Here is a 25,791-nt window from a genome sequence, read left to right as displayed (position 1 = left end):
CCAGGGGCCATGACAGCAGGTCCTGCAACCATCCCGTCTGGACCAAGCCACCCCCACCCCTCCCCCTCCCCCTCCTGGCCCGCCCTGGAGGCTGCTGAGCTGAAGGGACAGTGACCCGGTCACTCTCTGCTCCCCTCCCTCCCCCTCCCCTGCAGGAAGAGGAGTGACAGACAGAGGCAGGTGCTGTGAAGGAGGCGGAGCCAGCAGCCAAGGGGTTAATGGTCCTGGCAGGGGCTTGGCCTGGGGCACAGGGGTCAGATGTCCCCCTGGAATGGGGACCGGCTGCTATTCCCAGGCTCTGACACTCCGCCTATTTATAGCGTTGGGCCGGCCCCCCCACACCAGGCGGAGCGGCTGCTCCCTGCAATGTCACTGCCACTGCAGCCGCTGGCACCGGCACCTCCGCGCTGAAGGAGGCAGAGCAGCCACCGCCCCGGCAGGAACCCCGGCCGCCAGGCCCGGTGCGAGGCCAGGAGGCGGCCTGTCCGATGGGCAGCACCATGGAGCCCCCCGGGGGCGGGTACCTGCACCTGGGTGCCGTGGCGTCCCCCGTGGGCACGGCCCGCGTGCTGCAGCTGGCCTTCGGCTGCGCCACCTTCAGCCTGGTGGCGCACCGCGGCGGCTTCGCGGGCGTGCAGGGCACCTTCTGCATGGCCGCCTGGGGCTTCTGCTTCGCCCTCTCGGGCCTGGTGGTGGCCTGCGAGGTCACCCGGCTGCACGGCTGCCTGCGCCTCTCCTGGGGCAACTTCACGGCCGCCTTCGCCATGCTGGCCACGCTGCTGTCGGCCACGGCGGCCGTCCTCTACCCGCTGTACTTCGCCCGTCTGCAGTGCCCGCCCGAGCCCGCGGGCTGCGCCGCCCGGGACTTCCGTCTGGCCGCCAGCGTCTTCGCAGGGCTGCTGTTCCTGGCCTACGCGGCCGAGGTGGCCCTGACCCGGGCCCGGCCCGGCCAGGTGGCCAGCTACATGGCCACGGTGTCCGGGCTCCTGAAGATCGTCCAGGCCTTCGTGGCCTGCATCATCTTCGGGGCGCTGGTCCAGGACAGCGGCTACCGGCGCTACGCGGCCACCCAGTGGTGCGTGGCCGTCTACAGCCTGTGCTTCCTGGCCACGGTGGCCGTGGTGGCGCTGAGCGTCCTGGGCCACACGAGCGGCCCCTTCGCGCGCGCCGTGGCCGTGTACACCTTCCTGGCCGTGCTCCTCTACCTCAGCGCCGCCGTCATCTGGCCCGTCTTCTGCTTCGACCCCAAGTACGGCGAGCCCAGGCGGCCCCCCGACTGCCCCCGGGGCCGCTGCGCCTGGGACAGCCAGCTGGTGGTGGCCGTCTTCACCTACGTCAACCTGCTGCTCTACGTGGCCGACCTGGCCTACTCCCAGAGGATCCGCTTCGTGCCCAGCCCGTAGCCCAGGCCCCCCGCCTCTGCTCCGGGGCCGGGCCCGCGGGGGAGCGGCCAGGGGAGGCCCCGCACAGCCACTCAGAGGACTCCTGGCAGCGAAGGCAGCTTCGGGGGGCGGGGGCCTGAGCAGGACCCCAGAGGACCTCCACCAGGCACTCCCAGCCCCTCCCTGTTTCTCTCCTTGTCTCTATCTCTCCCTCTCTGTCTCTGTCTCTCCCTATCTCTGTCTCTCCCTATCTCTGTCTCTCCCTGTCTCTGTCTCTCCCTGTCTCTGTCTCTCCCTGTCTCTGTCTCTCTCCCTGTCTCTGTCTCTCCCTGTCTCTGTCTCTCCCTATCTCTGTCTCTCCCTATCTCTGTCTCTCCCTGTCTCTGTCTCTCCCTGTCTCTGTCTCTCCCTGTCTCTGTCTCTCCCTGTCTCTGTCTCTCTCCCTGTCTCTGTATCTCCCTATCTCTGTCTCTCCCTATCTCTGTCTCTCCCTATCTCTGTCTCTCCCTGTCTCTGTCTCTCCCTGTCTCTGTCTCTCTCCCTGTCTCTGTCTCTCCCTATCTCTGTCTCTCCCTATCTCTGTCTCTCCCTGTCTCTGTCTCTCCCTGTCTCTGTCTCTCTCCCTCTCTGTCTCTCCAGGGCTTGGCCTCCGGCTCGGGGATGGTCCCTGTCGCTTAGGAGGAGCTCGGGAGGCAGGCCTGCTGGACTCACTCTGCACATGGGTTCCCTGGGGGAGGGTTTGGGCAGCCCCGTGTCTATTGCGGTCAGGAGCCCACATTCAGGCGGAACCTAAGTGAAGCTGAACAGAGACAATTCCCAGGGCTGTGGGGAGGGGCTGGAAAGGAGCCGGGCGTGTGGACAGGGCGTGTGGACAGAGCTGGGCCGGGGCAGGGCCTGGGGGCCGGCCTCCTGCCTTCAGGGGGCAGCTCCGGAGCAGGCAGCCAGGCCTGCGTGCAGCTCAAGGGGAAGGAGCCGGAACCATGACCCCAGCTCACCCACCGGCCTCCACTGGCCACAGAGAGGGGAACGGAGCCAGGACGGTGGAGTGGCCGGGGCCAGCCGAGGAGAAGCTGGTTCCCACCAGGCCGGCCCCACCACCGGCCCCACCGGGACCTGCTGTGGCCCAGGGGAGGCTGGCCCAGGGCAGCCACGGGACACAGAGCTGGGCCCGGCGCCCCCCTGGTGCTCACGGCCCACGACCTCCATCTGCTCAAGTGTCCGTTCGCCTGGCCGCTGACCACCAGGGCCCACTGGGGCCGTCGTCCAGCCAGCTTCCTCCATTGAGAGCCCGGCTGGGGCCGGCCCAGCACAGGGCCCCTCAGCCCGGCCTCTCGCCCAGGGTCCTGGGCAGGAAATAAAGGCCAGCGCTGACCTGCACCCGGCTCTGGCCAGCAATCTGCACCTCCTGGGCCCCCCTCACCCCCTCCTCAGCGGAGAAGAGCCTGGCCCTGCCTGGCAGGGGAGGAGGCGGCCCGGGGCCCAGGGTATCGGGGTGAGAGCAGCCTCGGTCCTCTCCCTCGGTGAGAGCCAGCGTGGGGGGGAGATGGGATGACACCAAGCTCCACCCCCACCCCCCACCCCCGCGGCACTCAGCACTGCCCGTCACCCACACCCCAGCAGGGGTGCCGGGGCCCCAGCGGGGGACAGAGGGGTGCTGCCCACTGTGGGTGGCGGGACCCAAGCAGGTTTCAGGCACAGGCACCCAGCGGAGTGGGAGACTATGGGCCCCGCCGTGGGGAGGGCACTCGAGGGGCCCTTTACCCAGGGGGCAGTGGGGCAGGCTCCACAGCAGATCCCCGAAGAGGGCAGCAGCCCGTGTCTGAGGGAGGGTTGGGGTTGGGGGGACACTTCCAGGTGACAAGGAGCCTACGGGCCACACCCCTCCCAGCTCACAGGGAGGCCGGGACCACAGTCGTCCTTCCTTTTCCAGCCAAACTTCCAGAACGCGTTCTCTGCCTCCGGCTTCCCAGTCCCCGCACCGTCCAGGGGGCACCGTCCAGAGGCCGCGGCCCCAGTGCCCCCCCAACTGTCGCAGGTCCGATGGGGGACAGAGGGGGTGCTCCTGCCGACACTGCCCTGGACCGGAGGACTCCCTCGGCTCCAGGGAGTTACTGGCCGTTATTACTTGGAAAACAGCATTTGGTGTCCAGCCGGTGTGGCTCAGCGGTCGAGCGTCCACCTATGAAGCAACAAGTCCCTGGTTGGATTCAGGCCAGGGCAGATGCTGCGGTTGCAGGTTCGACCCCCAGTAGGGGGCGTGCAGGAGGCAGCCAATGGATGATGTTTCTCTCTCTCCCTCTTCCTCTCTAAAAAGCAATAAAAACATTTTTTTAAAAGAAAGAAAAACTACTTTTTAAAGAAGAGGGTTCCATTCTCTGGTGACGGACGGTCAGGAGGGCTGGGCCCTCCTGGGGGGGGAGGACTAGTGGCCCCGGAGGGCCTGGCACCCGATCGCCCGCTGCACAGGGCTCTGGTCGCCGCGGCAAAGAAAAGGCCCAGCCTGCCTCTGGGCACCAGTGATTCTGAGAATAGGTTCTGGGGCAACTTGTCACTTAATTTGCAGAACTGATCAAACAGGGCGGCTCACCCCTTCTCCTGTGGGCAGCGAGCTGTCCACAAGGATCCCTTCCTCCTTGGCCTGAATCCTGCTGCTGCCTGGGACCCTGGACCTTCCCAAACCCAACGCCCACTCAGACTCAGCTCAGATGAGCCCTGAGCGCGTCCTGGTGGGGGGAGGGCCCTGCGGCCATGTGCTCCCTAAGACCCAGGGCCAAGGGCTTCCAGGGGCCCTGCAGACACGACGTCAGGAGAGACTGGGGTGCTCCATGAAGCTGGGGGGCGCTGGGGTCACCTTCCTCTGTTTGCCACCTGCCGAAGCTGCCTGTCGGGTAGGTGGACATGGCAACAGGCCTATGACCCAGGGTCATGCAGCTTTCAGAGGGGGCCTGGCCCAGAGAGACGGGCGGGGAGAAGCTCCGGGTGGAAGGAGCAGGGTCTGGGGGGCAGGACCTAGACTTCCCGGGGCGCCTGAGCAGCCTCCTGGTACAACTGAATAAAACCCAGACAAGCTAGAAACAGAAGCACACACAGAACTTGAAAGCGGCAAGAAACAGTATCACACTAGCGATCCACGTTCACTGTTTCCCTCCAGCAAACTGTTCGCGCACACACACCTCGCACCGAGCGCGCCAGCAAAGCTCTGCTCAGCAGGGCTCCTCCACGCGGTGGTCCTGCTGGCAGCAGGCCTGGGATCACGGCCAGCGCCCCCCGCGGTGGGGACCCCACTCCCGCCGCCCCTTCCCCCCGCGCTCAGTCCCCACGTATGGGCCTGCGGGCCCGGATCTCGGGGGGCGAGCGCCCAAGGGGCTGGGGTCCCACGGGACGCACTGGCTGGGCGGTTCCAGGAGGCCCGCTGCTGGGGGGCGCGGGTGCGGAGTGGGGTTTCCAGGGTGCAAGGTTCTCGTCGCACGGGTCCGGTGTGCAGGGTCCCAATAGGCGCGGATCCGGAGGGGCGGGGGTCCCGGATCACCAGGGTGGGGGGGGGCGGCGGGGCGACCGAGCCCGGCCGGCGGGGGCGGGGGCCACAGCGAGTGGATGATGCAACCCCCCCTCACCGCCACCCGCGCCCTCTGATTGGTCGGCGTCCGAATGGCCGCGCTGCGGATTGGCTGGGGCGTCGGAGGCGGGGCCGCGGGGCGGAGATGCCGCGTGGCTGGCGCCGCTTGGTGGGTGGGGGGCGCCCTGCGCTGGAGAACCCGGTACCTGGGCGCCCCGCGGGGTCGGCTCCTGCGGCTGAGAGCGCTGCCGGGCGGGGGCGGCGCGTCTGGGTCCCGGCCCGGGCGGGGGGAGCCGGGGCGGGAGGCGCTCGCCCCTGGGGGCCTTCAGACGCCCGCCGCCCCGCGACCCCTTTGCAGGCCCGCGCGCTCCTTCCTGCTCCACGTGCGCGGGACCTCCGGAGCTAAGCCGGGGACCCCGCTGTAGCTGGGAATCGGGGTCTGGGTCCCCGCTGTAGGTGGGAGTCGGGGCAGTTCCCGGGGCTCCGGGGCTGTCGGGCAGCCCAGGGGGAAGTTAGACGGGTTTGGGGGAGGGGGTGGCGCCCGCAGGCGGTGGAGTGGCCGGGCCTGGCACTGCCCCCCTAACTTCTGGCGCCGGATCCTGCCCCGTCTCCCCCGCAGTTCCCACCGCGCAAGGGGCAGCTCCAAGGGCCGTGGGCGCGTCAGACGCCATGAGCGTGGGCTTCATCGGGGCGGGCCAGCTGGCCTTTGCCCTGGCCAAGGGCTTCACGGCGGCAGGTAGGTCCTGCGGCCAGGAGGGCGCCCCCATTCTGCAGGGGGGACGGGAAGAGGGGGGTCTCCATATTGTGCCTGTGGGACATGGCAGCCCCAAGATGTTTGGGGGGCGGGGTTGCTCTCACCCTGGGTGGTGGGGGTTCTGCTCTCCCTCCTGGGAACGGCCTTGAGGGAGGAACTGTTCCTGCAGGCGTCCTGGCTGCCCACAAGATCATGGCCAGCTCTCCAGACATGGACCTGGCCACGGTCTCCGCCCTCAGGGTAAGTGCTGGGCGACAGGCCAGTCAGCGGATCTGACATGGGGGGGGGACAGCCTGACCCTGGAGGGCCAGGAGTAGTGGCCCCAGGGGGACACCATGAGACCCTGCTCTGCTCTGGGACCTGGGTGATGTGCAGCCGGTGGAGAGGGGGTGATGGTCAGGAAAGGGGTGCTGGGGGGCCAGACAGATGGGGCCACAGTGTGGGGCCAGGCCAGACACTTCTGGGGGCTGATATAGTTTGGGTTCACTGTAGCTGATTAGACATCCAGACCCAAGGGTGGGCAAGTGCCCAGCTTGGGGCCACCACTCAGCCCACAGAGCAGAGGGGGGTGGGGGGGCTGAGGCTGGGACAGAGAGGAAGGAGAGAGATAGAGCAACATCAGTGATGAGAAAGAAACATTGATCAGCTGCCTCCTGCACACCCCACACTGGGGATTGAGCCTGCAACCCGGGCATGTGCCCTGACCAGGATCGAGCCCTGATCTCCTGGTTCACAGGTCAATGCTCAACCACGGAGCCGCGCCGGCCGGGCGCTTCCTCTACTTTGGGGTGGGAGGGGCAGTTGGGGTGTCACAGCCCCTTTCCCTGAGCCCCGGGTCTGGCCATGACCACACCCCAGCAGCCTCTGTGCTGGTCCACATGATGGCTCTTGGCTGAGAGAGATGCTGGGGGTCCGGCCAGCTAGGAGGGCAGGCTGAGCCCGCCCCGGCATTCCCCACAGAAAATGGGGGTGAACCTGACGCCCCACAACAAGGAGACGGTGCAGCACAGCGACGTGCTCTTCCTGGCAGTAAAGCCGCACATCATCCCCTTCATCCTGGACGAGGTCGGCGCCCACATCGAGAGCCGGCACATCGTCGTGTCCTGCGCGGCCGGCGTCACCATCAGCAGCATCGAGAAGGTGGGGCTGCGGCCCCGGGTGTGGAGAGCGGGTGGGAGTGTGTGCAGAGAGGCCAGGCCACCCCCAGTGAGAACTCAGGAAATGCTCAGGTGGATGAGCCCGTTCTCACCCTCACCCAGCACCCCCTGCTGGGCCCGGGGCTGGGAGGGACACCCCACTGGTTTCTCCTACAGAAGCTCAGGGCGTTCCAGCCGGCCCCCAAGGTCATCCGCTGCATGACCAACACGCCGGTGGTGGTCCGCGAGGGGGCCACCGTGTTCGCCACGGGCACCCACGCCCACGTGGAGGACGGCCGGCTCCTGGAGCAGCTGCTGGGGAGCGTGGGCTTCTGCGCGGAGGTGGAGGAGGACCTGATCGACGCCGTCACGGGGCTCAGTGGCAGCGGGCCCGCCTACGTGAGGACCGGACCGGACCGGGTGCAGGCGGGCGGTGGCTGGGGCCTGGCAGGGGGCAGCTGGGGGTGTGGGAGGACCTCCAGGTGCCTTCGTCAGTCCTTCCCCCTCCTCCCTGCTCCCTGCTCCGGTCCTTCCCCTCCTCCCTGCTCTGGCCGCTTCGGGCAGAGCCGCTGGACAACCACTGCCCGGAGAATTCGCCAGGGGACCCTGGCTTAGGCGCCCTCTCCCCACAGGCGTTCACAGCCCTCGATGCCCTGGCTGACGGGGGCGTGAAGATGGGGCTTCCCAGGCGCCTGGCGGTCCGCCTCGGGGCCCAGGCTCTGCTGGTCAGTATTGTCCCTGACCCTCTGGTGGGGCCACTCCTTGCTGGGCGTGAGGCTAGTGCCCTGGAACGGAGGGGCCGGTCGTCAGCGTGTGCCTCAGTGACGGGGCTGGGCGCCGTGTCGTGCAGATGTGGGTGAGCGCCCCACAGCCGACATCCTCTCTCGTCTCCCCCACGCAGGGTGCTGCCAAGATGCTGCTGGACTCGGAGCAGCACCCAGGGCAGCTCAAGGACAACGTCTGCTCCCCCGGAGGCGCCACCATCCACGCCCTGCACGTGCTGGAGAGCGGGGGCTTCCGCTCCCTGCTCATCAACGCCGTGGAGGCCTCCTGCATCCGCACCCGGTGGGCCCCGCCGCCCGCCCCCCACTCCCAGCCCGCATACCGAGCCCTCCCCTCCACCCCGCACCCACAGCCTGCCTATCTGGGAAGCTCTTGGCCATGGGCTGCTGGCTCAGCCGCTAACATTCGAGTCTGCTCAGCCCCTCACTCAGCAGATGTGTATCGAGCTCTGGCCTGGTGGTGGGAAGGGCACAGGGAGCCCTGAGGTTCTCTGGGGTGCGGTTTACCGTGCCCTCCCCGTTGTCCTGCCGGGGAGCCTCTGCGGACTGGTGATAACCCTCCTCCGGGCCTGGCTGGGGAGATTAGCAGGTTAGAACGCAGGACCTGGCCCCGGCACCGGCTTGACGAGAGGCCGTGACCGCTGACAGGAAGCCAGAGCGGCACGGAGTCTGGAGTCTAGGCTCGGTTCGCTGTCCCTGGGCTGTGGGCCTTGCTCCGTCCTCCCTCGTGGACACCTGGGCTCGGAGGAGGCGGGTCCCGGTACTCAACCCCCCTCTCTGCCCCTCCAGGGAGCTGCAGTCCATGGCCGACCAGGAGAAGGTCTCTCCCGCTGCCATTAAGAAGACCGTCCTGGACAAGGTGAAGCTGGACTCTCCTCCGGGGGCCGCGCCGGCCGCTTCGGGCCACTCCAAGCTGCTCCCCCGCAGTGTGGCCCCGGCGGGCAAGGACTGAGGGTCCCGCCTGCGCACCGGGCTGCCCTCTGCCTTCCCTCTCCTGGGCTTGGAGCTCCTGCGCTGGGCGTCTCTAGGCCCAGGCCACACAGGGTGTCCTGTCCGCATGGTGGCCTGCCCATGGCTCCGGTCAACTTGGGCCTAGCAGGGTCATAGCCGGGGGGATACATCACTTCCCAGTGGGAGCCTCCCTGAGCGCTTCCTGGCCCAGAAGAGGGGTGGACTCTCTGAGTGCAACCTCCTCCTTCCTCTGCTCCCAGCTCAGAAGGGGTTCAGCTCCCAGTGTCAGCTGCCCTGGGGCTTGGCCCCTTCCTAAGCACAGAGGTCAAGGTTCCCTGCCCTGAAGGTCCAGCCAAGAGGAGAGCCCCCTCCCACGCCTCCCACTTCCCCAACCTCCTTGCGCAGGGACACCTCCCTCGGTGTCGGGGGACCAGCATCCTGACCTCAGAGGAGGGACCTCGGTTCTTGGCCGGCTGCCAGCTGCCCCTTGCTCCCACTTGACACCTGAGAAGGGCTCCTGGGGCAGGTGGCTGTCCAGGTCTGCGGAGCACTCAGGCCACTGTCTCCCCCTCCTGGCCTTTTAGGTTCAATAAACTGGTTTCCAGCCCTAACTTCTAACTTTGTCACCACGTGTGGAGGGTTGCCCCAGCTGCCCAGAGCGTCATGGCGACCGGGTGTGATGTCAGAGGCTGAGCCAGTAGCCCCTCAGGCCGCCGTCACTAGAAGTGTGATGGAAGTTGGTACCGTTGGCTGGGGGGGTGGCGGGTGGAGCGGCTTCTGCATCCTCCATGCCTCCTGACTTAACGGGGGCACGTGTCTCCCCAAATTACCCAGGCAAGGGCAGGTGGGGCAGATGGCCCTTAGGGAGCTAGCTGCATTCGGGTTTCTCCAGAAAATTAGAAAAAATAGATGTTAGAACATATATAGAGGTGGTTATAAGGAAGTGGCTAGGAAGTCCACCCTGCAGGGTGGCCGGAGGCTGGATACCAGACAGCTGACGTGCCAGTTCACAGGCCCTCAGGCAGGGAGCGCCCATGTTGCTGGTGAGTCTGAAGGCAGAATTCTCCAGGGCCGGTCAGTCTCTTTGGCCTTCTGTTGCTTGGAGGAGGCCCACCCACATCACAGAGGGTGATCTGTCCAAGTCTACGACTTAACGTTAATCTCGGGCAAAAACACCCTCACAGAAACAGGCAGTATCTTGGACCAGCTATTTGGGCATCCCGGGTCCCAGGCAAGTTGACACATAAATTAACTCCCAGGGGAGGCCCCCAAGCTGCTGAGGGTCAGAACCCTTATGGGGTCAGGAGGGCTCACCCTTTGATCACAATAACAAACAGTTACAGAGCATAGAGACAAGAGGAGGCCTGGGCCTCAGGGGCTGACGCGCCCGCGCGCACACGCACACACACCCTGCGGAGCGCTCTGTAGGTGGTGCTGTCCCGGGGGGGGGGGGGGGGGGGGGTGATTACGGGCGCTGCCAATCGCAGAGCCGCATGCCTGTCCTCTCCAGTTCGCTCCTGCCCCTGGGCCCACTTAGAACCAAGGCCCAGCGCACGTGGGTGGGCGGACGAGGCACTTAGGGGACAAGGGGAGAGACGAGAAACCAGAAAAACGGAAGAAAATGCACAACAGAAAACACAAGGAGCAGGACTGCGCCCGCTCCCAGTCTGCCAGGGTGGCCTCGAGAGGCCTGTGCAGGGCTGGCGCGCGTGTGGGAGTGTGTCCCCGCGCGGCCCGCCTCGGGCGTGGCCCCAAGCACAGACCCCCCACCCCCACCCCGGCCCCGCGCAGGTGAAGCGGAGCGGCCCTTGGACACGTGGCCTTTGAAATTGTCAGCGCACCGGCCACTAGGCCCCGCCTCCAGGGCCGGGAAAGGGGCGTGGCCTCAGGAGAGCGCGCTCCCGACTAGAACCGCGAGACCCCGCTCGGGCCGGGCGCGCGTTGCCAGGGCGACGGCGCCCGAGTGCGCAGGCGCATTGCAACCACGCCCCGCCGCCGCCGCCGCCGTCGCCACTGCGCCTTCCCCTTTAAGCTCGGGCCGGTCGCGACGCCGCTTCATGAATGGAGCCCACGTGACCAAACATCATGTGACGTCTGTGGAGCGGCGGCGGCGGCGGCGGCGGCGGCGGCGGATCCCCAGCCTGGTCCGGCCCAGCCTTCCCAGCGCGCTTGGCCCGGCCCGCGCAGGCGGCGAGCCCCCATCCCGGGCGCGGAGCCCCGCGCGGTCCCTCCCCGCGCAGCCTCGGAGCGCTCGCCGCCCCCCGCCCCGGCCTCGGCCCGCCCGGCCCGCAGTGTGGTGGGTGAGTGCGGCTGCGGGCCCGGCCGGACGGGGGGCGGGGGCCGGGGGCCGTGGGCGCCCGGGGGCTCCGGGCCGGGGTGCAGCCGGCGGGGCCGCGGCTCCTCCCGGCGGACCCGAGCGGCGCGGGCCGGGCGCCCCTGGCTCCGGGTCTGCCCTGCTCCCCGATGGCGACCGTGCCTCGATTTCCCTACCGGGCAGGGCGCTGCTGGCCCGTGCGCGCGGGGTGCGGGGGGTGGGCCGCGGGGCCGGCGAGGGCGGCGGGCGGGGCGGGCGCGCGGCTTGCTCCACGGAGGCTGGGGTGCCCTGGAGGGAGGGGCGGCCAGGGTGGCGGGAGGAAAGGGTGGGGTCGAGTGGGGCGCCCAGGGCTCCGCGGAGCAGCCGGGCGGCCTCGGTCGGAGCTGCTGATTCATCAGGTGTCTGCACCGCGCCTTCCCGGGCGCCGCGGGCCTCGGCGGGCCGGGGCGGGGGGCCGGCGCGGGGGGCGCTAGGACGCCCCTGGTCGCGCCGGCTCGGCTCCGTCGCCCGCGAGCCGGAGCCCGAGGGAGACTTGCTGAGTCATCAGCATGAGGTCACTCGGCTCCTCCCGGTGCCCGGGGGATCCGCGCCGGGGCCCGGGGCCTCCAAGGCCAGGGAACACGAGGTGGCGGGGCCGCGCGGGTGGTGCCAGGCCCACGGGTTGGGGCGCCGTTTAAGTTTGGCCTGAGGTTCAAGTCGAAGGCCGGGTGGTGAGCAGGAAGCGGAGGGGCCGCGGCGGGAGGACGGGCAGCCCCCGGCCGGTGCACCCCTCGCGGGCGTGCTCTGCCCTGGCAGCCGGCCGGGACCCGCGTCTGGGACAGTTCCCCAAACTGGGAAATAGTTCCCTCCAGCGAGCGAAGGGGAGGAGCCTAGAGGGGCCGAGCTGGGGGCGGGCGGGCTTCCCTGAGTGGTCTGGTCGGCCAGGCCGCGCGCCCAGGGGCGGGGAAGAGAGGGCAACACCGACCAGAGCGGGGGAAAGAGGCCGGGGCGGCCTGGCGGGAGGGGCCGCCGGGGTGGCGGGAGCAGGAAAGGGTGGGGTCCGGTGGGGAGCCCAGGGCTCCGTGAAAGAGCCGGGCAGAGTACACCCTGTCCTGAGGCCTGGTGACCGTGGACAGGACAGTTGGCAAGCAGGTGCAGCTCTACCAGGAAATTGCCAATGAGAGGAAGCGGCAGGCCTGAGCCATTGGGGACCAAGGTGCTTGGTGAGCAGGTCCTGCCCCCATTGCAGCCGGGCCTGGGGGTGTGGGTGCAGGCTGCAGCTGCTGGGAGCTTCAGGGCACAGCGGGTGGGCTGGGGTGGAAGAATTCCGTTCCCATCACCCCAGAGCTGTCCCCCTGGAGGCTGGGGCTCAGCGCTGTGCAGGTGAGCAGAGACTGGCCCTGATGGGCGTTCGGCCAGATGATGGGGACAGGTGGGGAGTGACCGCTTGAGGGTGGTGTGTGCCGGACGCCTCTCCCGGGTGTGGGCAGTTCCTGGCTTCTAGGGGTGCGGGAGTGTTTTGTCTAGACCAGCCCCGAGGACCCCTCTTGCCCAGGGGCTCATGTCTGCAGAGATTGGCTCCCCACCAGCACACACTTACAGGGCGGGGCAAAAGTGGGTTTACAGTGTTGAGTGTATGGAACATGGAGTTTATTCTTGTACTATTAATTGTCTTGTTTTCCAGACGAACAACTGTAAACCGACTTTTGCCTCACCCTATACACACACACACACACACACACACACACAGTCCAGGCTTAGAGATGTCAGATGTTTACAAACACTTCAGCTGATGGTTTGGCTGTCATTTTATGCCCTAGGAAAGTACAGATTCCTGGAGGGGACTTTCTTTTCTTTTCTTTTTTGTTTTGTTTTGTTAATGTTTTTATTGATTTTTGTTTTTAGAGAAAGAGAAAGGGAGAGGGATAAAGAGAAACATCATCCATTGGCTGCCTCCTGCATGCCCCCTACTGGGGATCGAGCCCACAACCCAGGCATGTCCCCTGATCAGGAATCAAAAAGGTGACTTCTTGGTTCGTAGGTCACCGTTCAACCTGAGCCACACCGGCTGGGCTGGAGGGGTTCTCCATTACTTTTGCTTCAGTGGAAATTTAGTTTTAGACTTTTCTCCTAGTGGCTTTTGGTGGCGGAGGGCTTCTGGAGGAGGTGGTCGGAGGGAGGAGGGAGTGAGGCTGGACTGGCTTGGGGTACAGAGCGCTCAGGACCAGGCCTGCCGGGGAGTCTTGGCCACGGGTTTGCAGGCCTGGAGAAGGAGCGGGAGCGGCTGTCCTGCCTCCTGCCGCGTGTCCACGGCCTGGAGTTTGGGCCCAGGGGAAAGGCGTAGAGCTCCCTGCACCGCTACCCTTCCTGACGGGATCTGGGCTGTGGGAGAGCTCAGGGCCATCTCGGCCTGCTCCACAAAGCGGACTCTGCCCTGGGGAGTGAGGGAAGGAGGGTGGCTGAGCCCCAGCTTGAATGAGCCAGAGGGATGGAGCAGCCTCCTCTTGGCCCAGCCTTTGGGGTCCCCTCTGCCTGGCTCCTGTCCATCTCAAGGCTGTTCTGTCCTGTCAGTGTGTGTCCTCAGGTGGGTGGAGGCCTGCAGCCCTGGCTCCGCGGCCTGCCCCCCCCCCCCCCCCCGCTCACCCCTCCCCCCGCGCTCACGCACACCTTTGATTAGGAGGCCGCTGGCTGCACTTGTGCTGAGTCCAGGCTTCTGCGGAGGTGAAATCTGTCGAGGAGGCACTTTTGTGTGTGATCTCTCCAGGAAGTCACCGCTGCGCTCAGCATTGGGGGTGGAGGGGGCACCGGGGTGGGACAGGCTGGTGCCAAGGTTTTTCCTTTGGGACAGGACCCGGGGCAGCGTCCCTGCCCTCCAACTCCTGCTGCTGGGAGGGCCTGGCCCTGAGGACCTTCTTGCCTGGGTCCTCCTGGTGCCAGGCTGGGTGGGTGGGGCCTGCCATGGAGCCCACTTGTGCCTTCACTTCCCCAGCCCGCACTGCAGCTTCCAGGGAGAGTAGGACGTGCACCCCCTGCCCCCCAGGCCACCTGCCTGAAGAGCTGTGGCTCCTTCCAGGAGGGAGACTGTGGTCAGTCTCAGCCATGCAGCCAGTTACCTCCCTGCATCGAACCCGGAAAGTGGAGCGCAAATTGGGGGGGGGGGGGGCGGGCAGCCAATCTGGTGGCGGCCGGCTGAGCCAGGAGGCTCAGGACGAGGCGAGCAGGATTGTTCTTGGCAGGGCTTTGGGAAGCAGAAAGGGAGGTGGGGTGTGGGAAAGGTGGGTGCTGACTTTGAACAGGGGGCCTGAGAGCAGTCAGTGGCCCAAGGGGCTGAGCCGGCCCCCTGAACGGCTCCTGCGGGCACTCTTGTGAAACACCCTGGACAGGGGGCAGGGGCACGAGATGCTGCAACCCAAAGCCACAGGATGGTTACTCCATCAGCGACGGGGCGCCCCGCCTGCCACCTGCAGGGTGGGGAGCTCCCTCAAAGCTTCGGACAGCCCACTTACCACACTTCAGAGTGAGGCGTCTGAGAGACTCGGGATCCCGCTCGTCCTCCCCTCTGCCGAGTCCCTGTTGGGGATAACCCCCTGAGCCTTCGTGAGAGCAGGGCTGTGACCCAGGCCGACTTGGGTCAGTGGCTATAGGAGGCTGGGCCCTGGGCACACATGTGCAGGGCTGCTGGCTCCGGCCCGACGGCCCTCACCTGCTGTCGGCCAGGCTGGCCTTTCTGGTCCCAACAGCTCTCTGCTCTGGCTGCTGGCCCCCTGGGGCAGTGTTGGCTGGCGGCCTGGGGAGTGCCAGGCGGTGAGGGAGCAAGGGAAGCGCTGAGTCAGCATGACTCGCCAGGAACAGCCGCTCTGGGGTGCACACAGGGTTATTTTTAAAGCTCAGGGCTTCCTTCTAGGCTGGCCCCTTGACCCTCTGACCTCTCCCCCGGCCCCTTTCCTTGCCTCTGCCTCCCTCACTGCCCTTCAATCCCCCTTTCCCCTTGGACCCTCCTGGGCTCCCCCGGGTTTGCTCGGGGCAGATAGACGGGGAGCAGCCCAGCTCAGAAGAGGCAGGGCCAAAGGTCGGTCCTCGGGGCCGGGTGTCCGGGTGTCGGGACTGGGCAGGTGGGGGCAAGGATGGCGGTGTCCAGGGTCCTGACCTCTGCCCCCTGTCTCGCAGAGTGCCTGCTTGCTGTGCCCCCGGGTTATGACGACCCCCAATAAAGGAAGCAAGGCCTTGAAGGTAAGCAGGCAGGGTGGGCGCCTCCCGGCTGGGGTGGCACCGGGATGGGGGCTGCCGGGCCGTGACCTGTGCCCCGTGCCCCCAGGTGAAGCGGGAGCCTGGCGAGAATGGCACCAGCCTGACGGACGAGGAGCTGGTGACCATGTCGGTGCGGGAGCTGAACCAGCACCTGCGGGGCCTGTCCAAGGAGGAGATCGTGCAGCTGAAGCAGCGCCGGCGCACGCTCAAGAACCGAGGCTACGCCGCCAGCTGCCGCGTGAAGCGGGTGACGCAGAAGGAGGAGCTGGAGAAGCAGAAGGCGGAGCTGCAGCAAGAGGTGGAGAAGCTGGCCTCGGAGAACGCCAGCATGAAGCTGGAGCTCGACGCGCTGCGCTCCAAGTACGAGGCCCTGCAGACCTTCGCCAGGACCGTGGCCCGCGGCCCCGTGGCACCTGCTCGGGGCCCCCTGGCCGCCAGCCTGGGGCCCCTGGTCCCTGGCAAAGTGGCTGCCACCAGCGTCATCACAATAGTAAAGTCCAAGACGGACGCCCGGTCGTAGGGACGCACGTTGGCCCAGGCGGGTCTGGGAGGGGCCGTTAGGCACGCGGCGCATCCGGCAGCCCTGTCCCCTTCCTCCTCCTCTCCCTGTCCTACCTCCTCCCTCCCCTGCAAAGCACAACCTGCACCCCAGGGGCGCCGGGCTGAGCCCTTGATCTCGTCGTTGTTGTCATCGTGTGTTTTGTACGTTGGGATTGGTCAGTTCAGCGGTGACTGGGGTCGCCCCTGCCCCCTTTGTACCAAGGCCACATGGCTTGGAACCCAGAGGTGGCCCTTGGGGAACAGAGAGAAGGAGCGAGCAAGCTGTGGGACTCGCGTGTCCCTGAGCAGGGAGGGCTCCAGGGCAGGGGCTGCTCGCTGTCCTGAGTGGCCTCCAGGCCCTGAAGGCTGCCGGGCTGGCAGGGGGCTGGGCAGTTCACTCACAGATGGACTCTGCTCCTCGGAGCAGGGTGTCCTGAGGGCCCTGGACAGGCGGGCCACCAGCCGGGTGCCGGGCATGGGGCGCCATGTGGCTGTGGGCCAGGGGCCTGGGCACGCTTGCCTGGCGCCTTGCACTGAACAAGACCAAATCACTGGTTGTGAGCGTACGTGAGGGTGTGTCCAGTGTCCTGCGATGGTCCGTGTCACTGTTTACATGACCTATTTGTGTGGTTACTAGCCCTTTATTTAAAAGAGAGAAGTTCCTTTTACGAAGTTATTAAATTATATGTTTAAAAGCTAAAGGAAAAAAAAAAAAGAGCTGCAGAGTATTTATAAAACTGTCTTTTTACAAAAAAATAAGAAAAAAAAACAAAGCAAGAACAGTTGACCCTATAAATGGAAAAGGGAAGAAAGTATAATAGAAACTTTGCTAGTTTAAAAAAAGAAAAAAAAAAAAAAGCCCTTTCTTGTAAACTTACAGACAAGTCTTTGTGGCTGTTGAAGTTTAGTTTTTATATACACAGAGTTATCAGATGTTATTTATAAAACTTAGTTTAAAAAAGAAAAAAAAAAAAAGCCAAGCCGCGAGCGACCACAGGCGCGTCCCGACGTCCTCCTTGCTGACTTGCAGTTGTACCGAAAGTGACTTATCCCCCCTCCGCTTCCGGCCGGGGCCGCGTCGTCCGTGCCTGGTGAGGTCTTGTGCAGCGTCTGTGCTGGTGCTTCTGGTGACCTTTGACCTGTGGGTGTCACTTGTGTCTGCTTTCCTGTGTTTGTTTTTGGATTTGGTTGTCTTTTGCTTCTGCTGGCTTGCTGGGCGGGGGCTGGGGTGCTGGGCGGGACCTGCTCCAGCAGTTTGGGAGGGTCTGTGCCCACCAGCCTGGCCTCCCCAGCCCACCCCCACCCCCCCGCCCGCCCCAGGCTTCCAGGGGGTCTCACCCCTGCTGCCCTTGCTCTCGCATGTGTGTGTCAGGTTTGGGCTGGTCCAGCCGCGGGTCAGGTGAAACGGAGTTATCCTGGGGCCCCCCACGCTGCTTCCCTGCCCCCACCCTGGCCCTGGGTGGGGTTTTGCAGACCAAGGCATCAGTGTCGGTGCCCACGGGGCCACGGCCACACTGCCTGCCCCCTGCCGTCTTCCTTCTGGTGTCCAGTCAGCCTGCTCGGCTCTGGCCGCTGACCCCAGCTTTGTTCCTCTAGGCTGCCCACCAGCCTCGGCTGGGGCAACCCAGGGCCCCCTTTTCCTACAACTGTGTGTGCTGCGGGGCGGTGCTTCCTAGGCAGGCCCAGGTGGTTTGGGGGCCCACCTGGGGTGGCTCCGGCCTGCCTGAGGGCCTGGGGGTCTCCACAGTGTCAGACAAGGGCTAGCCTCCAGGGCCAGGTCTGTCCCTCCTCTCCCCAGAACATGCTGGCAGCTCGGCCTCGGGCGTCTTCCGCCTCCTTCGGGATCTGTGTCTTCCAGGGATCCGATGCTCGGCTGTGGAGGTCCCTCTCTCGGGCTGAGCCCCCTCCCCCTCCCGGCCGCTCGGTGGAGGCAGCAGTCTCCCAGGTTTGGCTGGGAGAGCTCCTTGTGGGCCCGTGACGGGGCTGCCTGTAGTGTCTGCCCCAAGAGGCTCCTGCCGACTCTGGGCCTTGGCCTGTTCTTGGGGTTGCTGCTGGCTGCTTGGGGGCCCTGAATCCCTGAAAAGCACAGACGTGCAACCGTGTGGCCTGGCAGGGCCTCACCTGGTGGGCAGGGGTTCTCATCCCGCGTGCCTGTGGGGTGGAGCAGGGTGTGCTGGCGGCTTCTGCCCTCCCTCCCGATGGGCTGCCCCGCGTCCCGGCTGCTCAGAGGCGGTCCTGGCTGTGCCGGGTCAGCCTGCCGTGGAGGTTTTGACTGTTGAATCCAGATGGCTTAGTGGCCTCCTCTCCAGGCTGCCTCTGACGGGTAGGATCCAGGCGACAGGTGGTGGTGGTGGTGGTGGTGGTGGCGGTGGCGGCAGCGTGTTGGAATCGCATGGTAACAGTCAGTCCCTAGAGAGAGGTCCTGCCCGTCCTGGGGTGGGAGGGACAGCATGCATGTCCATGGGCTGCTCCCACTGCTGTCCTGCCCGAGCCGGGTCCGTCTCTGTGCACATCTGCCGGGCCGTGGACTGGAGGGCGGAGGGCGGAGGTGCGTGAGGAAGGTGAGAGGAGGGCGGGTTGAGAGTGGGTGGTGCTGAGCAGAAATTGCAGGTCATGGTTTGGTTTACAGAGCTTCTGGAGTTGGTGAGGCCATGTCCCCGGCAGGGTTTTGGGCTTGAAGCAGCTGCCCCTGGGGTCTGGGGGAGCATCCAGTTCTCGCCAGGCCAGCCTGCGGGGCCTCCACCCTCCCCTTCGCCTCGGTCTCTTCACAGTAGGCTGTGTCCGCCTGTGACTGGTGTGTCTCTGGTCCTTGGTTAGATTTTCCCGCTGTGAGTGTGTTGTGTTCCCTCTTTCTCTCCACTTTTCTGACACAGTGAATCGAGGGCTTTGGCCAGAGCCAAGAATCCCAAACGTGTCCACTAAGTAAACCATGCTGTGCTCCCCTCCCACCCTGCCCTCACCCGACTCCTCCCTCACCCCAACATGGACTCAGATTTCAGAGCAGAACCTGTGGGCATGGTCAGCTCCTGCCCCGAGCACGGCCCCAAGGAGACCCCCCGGGCCTGGCTGCTGCTGCTGGCACTGCCCTTTGTACCCGTGGGAAGACACGGCTGCTCCGTGCGGCAGCTACGAGGTGTGCTGGCTCAGCCTCCGTGGTCAGTGCCCAGCCCGCAGCCCGGGCTGCCGTAGCTCCGGCCCGGTGGTCCAGCCCGTCTGGTCTCGGCGGCCTCCAGCTCCGAGGTGGCTGGCTGGTCAGAGCTCCCTCCACAGCTGGGAAGCCTGAACCACAACCTACAGCACCATTTCCGCCCTGGGACCCTGTAAGTTACTTTTTTAGGCTGTGGTTTAGTGAAAGGAACCAACACATTAACGATTTTTCCCCTCAGAAGCCACTGAATAATTCTTTTTGGCGCGTTTTTGCCTTCCTGTTGGCCGTCTGGTTTGGGAACAGATGGGGAGACGGGTGTGCCCTTGGGGCAGATGGCCTGGCCTGTGTCCTGGGCCTGTGCTGCCCCCGCCCCGGAGCAGCAGCCTCGGTCCAGCCCCTCCCTCCCACCCCTCGCCCTGCGAGTCCCCGAAGCCTTTAACCAAACGGGAGCGGGCGCAGCGCCGCCTCCTGGATCTTAGGGCCACAGGACAAGGGCTGCCCGGTGGGCCCCGCTCTCCCGGCGCCGAAAGGGTGGGTCCTGGGTCACCGCGGCCGCCCGGGAGGCTGCGGCGGGAGGGCTGCCGCCGGGAGGGGTGCCGGGCCTGGGCGCCCCGCCCCGCGCAGTATTTATTGCTAAGTTATTGTCCGGGGCGGCGCGGCCGGGCCCAGGTATTTATTGCTGTACATAGTGTATGTTTGTGACATATAAGGTTTTCTTTATTTTGTATATGATCAATAAACACCTTTTAAAAAGACGGGCAGGTGCTTCCTTGGGGCCGCGCGCGGGGCGGGGCCAGGAGGGCGGGTCTCGCGCGCATGCGTCGGCGCAGCGCCTGCCGGGAGGCGGAAGCGGAAGCGGAAGCGCGCGTCTGCCCGGAGCGATGGCAGCCGGGGGCCCGAGCCGCTCGGAGCGCAAAGCAGCGGAGCGGGTGCGCCGGCTGCGGGAGGAGCAGCAACGGGAGCGCCTCCGCCAGGTGCGCCCTCCCCGCCCCGCGCCCGGTGCCCCGCGCCCCGTGCCCTCACCGCCAGCCCCGCGCCCCGTGCCCTCACCGCCCGCCCCGTGCCCCGCGCCCGGTGCCCCGCGCCCTCACCGCCCGCCCCGTGCCCCGCGCCCGGTGCCCCGTGCCCTCACCGCCAGCCCCGCGCCCCGTGCCCTCACCGCCCGCCCCGCGCCCGGTGCCCCGCGCCCCGCGCCCTCACCGCCAGCCCCGCGCCCGGTGCCCCGCGCCCCGCGCCCTCACCGCCAGCCCCGCGCCCGGTGCCCCGCGCCCTCACCGCCCTCCCCGCCCCGCGCCCGGTGCCCCGCGCCCTCACCGCCCGCCCCGTGCCCCGCGCCCTCACCGCCCTCCCCGCCCCGCGCCCGGTGCCCCGTGCCCTCACCGCCCGCCCCGTGCCCCGCGCCCGGTGCCCCGCGCCCTCACCGCCAGCCCCGCGCCCCGCGCCCTCACCGCCCGCCCCGTGCCCCGCGCCCGGTGCCCCGCGCCCTCACCGCCCGCCCCGTGCCCCGCGCCCTCACCGCCCTCCCCGCCCCGCGCCCGGTGCCCCGTGCCCTCACCGCCCGCCCCGTGCCCCGCGCCCGGTGCCCCGTGCCCTCACCGCCAGCCCCGCGCCCCGCGCCCTCACCGCCCGCCCCGCGCCCCGCGCCCGGTGCCCCGTGCCCTCACCGCCCGCCCCGTGCCCCGCGCCCGGTGCCCCGTGCCCTCACCGCCAGCCCCGCGCCCCGCGCCCTCACCGCCCGCCCCGCGCCCGGTGCCCCGTGCCCTCACCGCCAGCCCCGCGCCCTCACCGCCCGCCCGCAGGTGTCGCGCATCCTGAGGAAGGCGGCGGCCGAGCGCAGCGCGGAGGAGGGCCGGCTGCTGGCCGAGAGCGAGGACCTGGTGACCGAGCTGCAGGGCCGGAGCCGGCGGCGCGAAGGCCTGAAGCGGCGACAGGAGGAGGCGAGTCCCGCCGGGCCCCTCGGGGGGGTGGGGAGGCGGGGGGGCGGGCCGGGCTGACGACCTGCGCGGGGTCCCGGCAGGTGTGCGACGACCCCGAGGAGCTGCGGAGGAAGGTGCGGGAGCTGGCGGGCGCCGTGCGGAGCGCCAAGCACCTGGTGGTCTACACGGGCGCGGGGATCAGCACGGTAGGCGCGCGCGGTGGGCGCCGCGCGGCCGGGGCGGGGCGGGTCCGGGGCCCCTTTGGGTGTTGGACCCACGGACCGAGCGCTGTACTCGAGAAGCGGAGTAAAGCTGCCGATTCGCTGAAAATTCTCTTTGAAAGCGGCTCTGAGGTTCTTTCTTGGCCTCGAGAAGCTCGAAATGACCCCATTTGAGACTTCGCGGTAGGGGAGCGTGTCTGAAGGCTGAGCCCCGTGTTGTGCCCAGTTAGAGGCGAGGAAGGAATGTAAACGCGGACACAATGGCTTTAGTGCCTGCGGGCACCCCCTCGTTTGGAGTTGAGGTCAGTGTCCGTCCCCAGGTCCCGAGGGCAGGGCCCAGCCAAGTCTGTGTCCTGGCTCCCAGTCGCTGTTTCCTTGCGTGTCCCGGGAGGGGCGTGGAAAGCAGGGCAGTGGGAGTCAGGGAGCATCCCCCCTGCCCCCCCGTGAGGCAGAGGCGCTGGGTTTTGAGCAGTTTTACGGAACGTGCCTGACGAGCGAGCTTTGTACGGCGGGCGGCACATTATTTGCCTAATTGATGGGGTGAGCTGCGTGTGAGCTACCTGGAGGCCCAGCAGAGGAAACACCCGGGCTGGAAAACCCGCAGGTGACAATAATGCGGCGGAGAAACGAATGCCTGTCCCCGAAGCCGGCCGTGTTAGGTCACTAGAAGTGCAGTCACGCCCTGGCTCTTGTAGGAGGCGGCACCGGGTCCCAGCCCTGAAAGAGGGTGAGATTTTACGGGCAAAGAGGCGAGTAGGACACTTCCAACAGGGATGAGTGCAGGGCCCGTAGAAAGGAGTCTGCTGCGTTGACTGCACCAATGTACCAACAGCCGGCAGTGCCGGGCGGGCTGGCCACCTCCCTCCACAGTCCCTGTCAACTCCCGTCAGGACGTTACTTCAAAGCAGTCACGTCCCTCCTTAAAGAGCCATAGGGGCTGCTCGTCCACGTGCTGCTCGGCCACGTGCTGCTCGGCCATGGGCTCTGAGCGGCACCGTTAGTGAGCGTTCCACTTTTCCACGGAGTCAGAGCTGCCGATTGAACTTGAGCAGGAAGGAGACGGGGCTCCCCAGAAGGGAGATCATTCAGCCTGAGCCGTCCAGTCCAGGGCCCCTTGATCCTGGCGTGCCTGCTCGGCCTGCCTGTCCCGTGGCTCCGTTTCACTGGCCTGGGAACGTGGGAAATTCGATAGGTGTTTATCTCACCTGAGAGGTTGGCAGTCTTTGTGGAGGAGGAGCAGAAAGTACTTATCTCACCAGGAGGGACAGAGGAGGGACCCCGCTTAGCGGTCACCTTTCTTCTGCACTGGCTAGAACCTGGGGCCCGGTGGGCCTGATCAGCTGCCCCCTCAGTGCGGAGGACAGTGTGCAGAGCAGGCTGGAGGAGCCCCCCGAGGAAGCAGGGCTCACTAGAGTCTGGAGGGAGGAGCTGGACCAGGTGGGAGCGGGGCCCGGGCAGAGGAAAGGGCTGCGTGAGGTCCATTCCACCTGGGCTCCGTCCCCTGTGGGAGGAGGAGAGGCCAGTGCAGGGCCGGCCTGAACGTGTTGGGAGCAACGTTTGCTCCTGCTCTTGGGGCCGGCGGTGCCCGTGGTGGCGCCTGCTCACGGGCTGATCTTCTCCCGAGCCTGCAGGCAGCCTCCATCCCAGACTACCGGGGCCCGAACGGAGTGTGGACGCTGCTTCAGAAAGGGAGGCGCGTGAGGTAAGCGGCCCACACAGCCTTCCCCGAGCAGAGCAGGGGCCGCAGGGGCCTGACGTCCGCTTCCCTTCCACCTGGCAGTGCCGCCGACCTGAGTGAGGCGGAGCCCACCCTCACCCACATGAGCATCGCCCGCTTACACGAGCAGAAGCTGGTAAGAGCCCCGCGTGGCTAGCTGTGTGCTCGTGTGCCCACAGCGCAGGCCTGGGCCACCTCTTTGCCTGTCAGCCCAGCCAGTGGTGTAGCCTCCTGGCTTAAGCCTCTCTCTAATCCCCCCACTTCCTCTCCAAGAGCAGGGTGGGCGGTGCAAACGTTGACCCTCCAGGCTGCTCCACGTATCTCAGAGCTGTTGGGGGGCGGGGGGGCCCTGAGTCCTGCTGGGACCAGCCTGCTTCTCAGGTTTTGCCTTAGAGGCTCCGTGCAGGTTGGACTTGCCACTGGTTTGGGGGCTCTGGCGCAGGACAGTTGTCTCGCTGCCTGCTGCTGCCCCGCCCTGTCCCCTCAGGTGCAGCACGTGGTGTCCCAGAACTGCGACGGGCTCCACCTGCGGAGCGGGCTGCCGCGCTCGGCCATCTCGGAGCTCCACGGGAACATGTACATCGAGGTGAGCAGTCCCCGGGCCGGGGCGCCGGGGGGCCAGCGCCCGCACTCACCATGCCCTCCCTCCTCAGGTCTGCACGGCCTGCACTCCCAACAGGGAGTATGTGCGGGTGTTCGACGTGACGGAGCGCACCGCCCTGCACCGGCACCAGACCGGCCGGGCCTGCCACAAGTGTGGGGCGGCGCTCCGCGACACCATTGTGCACTTCGGGGAGAGGGGGACCCTGGGGCAGCCTCTGAACTGGGAGGCAGCCACCCAGGCTGCCAGCAAAGCAGACACGATCCTGTGTTTAGGCTCCAGCTTAAAGGTACACAGACGGCACTGCGGGTGGGCAGGGGGCGGAACTGCTGGCAGCTGGCCAGCGTGGCATGGAGCCCAGCTTCCTGTAGCTTGTTCCCTGGTGTGTGTGTGGTCTGTCTGTCCCTCCGTCCGTCCGCACAGGTTCTAAAGAAGTACCCACGCCTCTGGTGCATGACTAAGCCCCCCAGCCGGCGGCCCAAGCTCTACATTGTGAACTTGCAGGTAACGTGCTGCCTAGAGGCCCTTCCTTCACCCCTGGGATGCCCCCCCAGCACTCGCGCTCCTTGGGGGGCTAGCCAAGTAAGACCCAGGCTGCGGGCATTGGAGGACTGAGCTGCTGACCTCACTGGCCTTCCCCTGTCCCCAGTGGACCCCAAAGGATGACTGGGCTGCCCTGAAGCTCCACGGGAAGTGTGATGATGTCATGCAGCTCCTGATGGACGAGCTGGGCCTGGAGATCCCCCCCTACAGCAGGTAAGGGGGTGCAGGCGCATGCCCCCCTCCTGCCCCTGTGTGGATGGGACCTGTCTGTCTGCTCTCGAGCTAAGCCTAAAGAAAGTTCTGAGGTGTTGCACGCAGTATCTGAGGCGTGATTGCAAGTGGTGGCCTGCAGGGGCCAGCCAAGGTCCCTGGCTGATGGGACTCCCTGCGGGAGAGGGAGTCTCCGTGTGTCTGGACATTCCCCCTTTAACCTCAGACAGCCCGGAGGGGAGGCCCCTAAAGGGACATGCTCTCGGCAATGCTGGTCCAACAGACTCGTGCACTCGGTTTGGGGAGCTGGCAGACTTGGGGAAGCTTAAAGAAACTGTTCCTTAATGCAGAACTTGTGATAATTTAGACATGGTGTGTGTGTTGAGTAAAAAGTTTACACTTTCTTTCTCTGTGAATTTTCAGGGTCTTATAGGGGAAATCAGTAACTTCTTTTAATCAAAGGGTTCAAGAATTAAGGATCCCTTCACCTTCTGGGCCTGGCAATTCTTGTATGTTATGTTCGTGGTGTTCTGTAATGTGGGCCTATCGTGTACTGTACTTTTTTTTTTTTTACATTAACTTAGCTCATTTTCCTTATCAGTGCTTATCTGTATCTTAAGTTTATAATATGTGGTTCTACATCTCAGACACATGACCTCACCCGGGAGCCCGTAGGCCACACCTCCCTAGTCAGCTGGCCTTCCCACCTGCCAAGCCTCACAGTCTGGGAAGGGGGAGAGGGTCCGGTCCCCCTGCCCCTGGCCGTGCGAGTGAGAGGTGGGGCCCAGAGCTGCTAGTGCCTCATCCCTGCTGGGACGACTGCCTCCACCTGCGCATGCCGCCGTAGCCGCCGAGGACACGCTCTGCCGAGGCGGAGCCAGGGGGGAGCTTCCCCCTCTTGCAGCTCAGGACAGTGGGGCTACCTCCATGCAAAGCCCGCCACGGCTCAGACAGGGCGGGAGCAGGGTCACCTCAGTCAGCGTTCCTGTCCTGGGCAGGCGGTGATGGTGGCTTCCGGTCACACTGACCCCGCTCTCCCTCTCGGCAGGTGGCAGGACCCCATCTTCTCCCTGGCAACCCCCCTGCGGGCTGGTGAAGAAGGCAGCCACAGTCGGAAGTCGCTGCGCAGAAGCCGAGAGGAGCCCTCGCCTGGAGACCAGGGCGCACCACTCAGCTCGGCCCCCATCCTAGGTGGCTGGTTTGGCAGGGGCTGCACCAAAGGCACAAAAAGGAAGAGAGTGACATAACCTGGTGCTCGAGTGAGAACAGCAGTTGGCACTTTGCAGATGGCTGGACCTCGGATCCAGGGGCTGGTGGCACCCAGCACGCCGGGAATGCCCCGCAGGTCCAGTGAGAATGCTCTGGGGGTGACATTGTCACGGTGACACGCTTAGCCATTTGTCTGGGTGGGGAGCCCCCTTGCACTGCTGTGCTTCCCCGCCTGCCTCCCCTACCGGTGGGCCTGGGTGCTGACGAGTGGCCCATCCAGTCTGTCCTAGAGGTGGCAGCCACGCCGTCCTGTGGGAACAGAACTCGGGGTACATCACACCTGGCCAGCCAAGAGGAAGCACTCGCTGCCTTGCCTCCTCCTCCAGGCCAGTCTCAGGGGCCTCAACTCTATTTCTACTTCCTGTAAAAATGCTCACTTTATAGCAGACCTTTTTCTGTGCTGGTATGCGGCCTCAGCAGACCTTTGTGTTGCTAATAAACATCTCTGCGCTGTCTCCCGCATCACTGCGTGACTGCCCCGCTGGGCTCCTCGCCGGGGCGGGAGGTACTCGGGGTGGTTCTGC

The 25,791-nt window shown here is 66.1% G+C and overlaps 4 protein-coding genes across 14 annotated transcripts; all 4 read left to right on the top strand.

Annotated features, from left to right (window-relative positions):
* Positions 1-488: 488 nt before the first annotated feature.
* MYADML2 (myeloid associated differentiation marker like 2) lies at positions 489-1,526 on the top strand (the record flags this gene model as incomplete). The annotated part of the gene is made up of 1 exon (XM_081110438.1): positions 489-1,526. The coding sequence occupies one exon, from the start codon at positions 489-491 to the stop codon at positions 1,401-1,403; it is 915 nt and encodes a 304-aa protein (XP_080966564.1). The 3' UTR covers positions 1,404-1,526.
* A 3,540-nt stretch (positions 1,527-5,066) lies between these two features.
* PYCR1 (pyrroline-5-carboxylate reductase 1) lies at positions 5,067-9,177 on the top strand. Of its 5 annotated transcripts, none has more exons than XM_081110434.1 (8): positions 5,067-5,107; positions 5,558-5,674; positions 5,862-5,932; positions 6,653-6,832; positions 7,006-7,227; positions 7,461-7,553; positions 7,730-7,893; positions 8,400-9,177. In XM_081110434.1, exons 2-8 carry the CDS (start codon positions 5,608-5,610, stop codon positions 8,560-8,562), a joined length of 960 nt encoding a protein of 319 aa, XP_080966560.1. In that variant the 5' UTR covers positions 5,067-5,107; positions 5,558-5,607; the 3' UTR covers positions 8,563-9,177. The 5 variants fall into 5 exon arrangements, with proteins under 5 accessions (XP_080966560.1, XP_080966559.1, XP_080966561.1 ...); XM_081110433.1 differs by having other exon boundaries at positions 5,080-5,394; XM_081110435.1 differs by lacking the exon at positions 5,067-5,107 and adding an exon at positions 5,116-5,140.
* A 1,475-nt stretch (positions 9,178-10,652) lies between these two features.
* On the top strand, positions 10,653-16,597 carry MAFG (MAF bZIP transcription factor G). Of its 5 annotated transcripts, none has more exons than XM_081110458.1 (3): positions 10,653-10,861; positions 15,022-15,084; positions 15,170-16,597. In XM_081110458.1, the coding sequence occupies exons 2-3, from the start codon at positions 15,049-15,051 to the stop codon at positions 15,620-15,622; spliced, it is 489 nt and encodes a 162-aa protein (XP_080966584.1). In that variant the 5' UTR covers positions 10,653-10,861; positions 15,022-15,048; the 3' UTR covers positions 15,623-16,597. The 5 variants fall into 5 exon arrangements, with proteins under 5 accessions (XP_080966584.1, XP_080966588.1, XP_080966585.1 ...); XM_081110462.1 differs by having other exon boundaries at positions 10,675-10,857; XM_081110459.1 differs by lacking the exon at positions 10,653-10,861 and adding an exon at positions 11,817-12,077.
* Positions 16,598-19,629: 3,032 nt separating this feature from the next.
* SIRT7 (sirtuin 7) lies at positions 19,630-25,728 on the top strand. 3 transcript variants are annotated; one of them, XM_081110424.1, is made up of 10 exons: positions 19,630-19,764; positions 20,590-20,727; positions 20,808-20,912; positions 22,559-22,629; positions 22,708-22,780; positions 23,132-23,230; positions 23,298-23,534; positions 23,669-23,749; positions 23,895-24,001; positions 25,047-25,728. In XM_081110424.1, exons 1-10 carry the CDS (start codon positions 19,672-19,674, stop codon positions 25,243-25,245), a joined length of 1,203 nt encoding a protein of 400 aa, XP_080966550.1. In that variant the 5' UTR covers positions 19,630-19,671; the 3' UTR covers positions 25,246-25,728. The 3 variants fall into 3 exon arrangements, with proteins under 3 accessions (XP_080966550.1, XP_080966551.1, XP_080966549.1); XM_081110425.1 differs by lacking the exon at positions 25,047-25,728 and adding an exon at positions 24,422-24,507; XM_081110423.1 differs by having other exon boundaries at positions 19,636-19,764; positions 23,087-23,230.
* Positions 25,729-25,791: the final 63 nt, after the last annotated feature.

Source organism: Myotis nattereri, assembly GCF_964212035.1.
Source record: "Myotis nattereri genome assembly, chromosome: 16".
NCBI lineage: Eukaryota > Metazoa > Chordata > Mammalia > Chiroptera > Vespertilionidae > Myotis > Myotis nattereri.
This window is presented reverse-complemented; position numbering and strand designations above follow the sequence as displayed.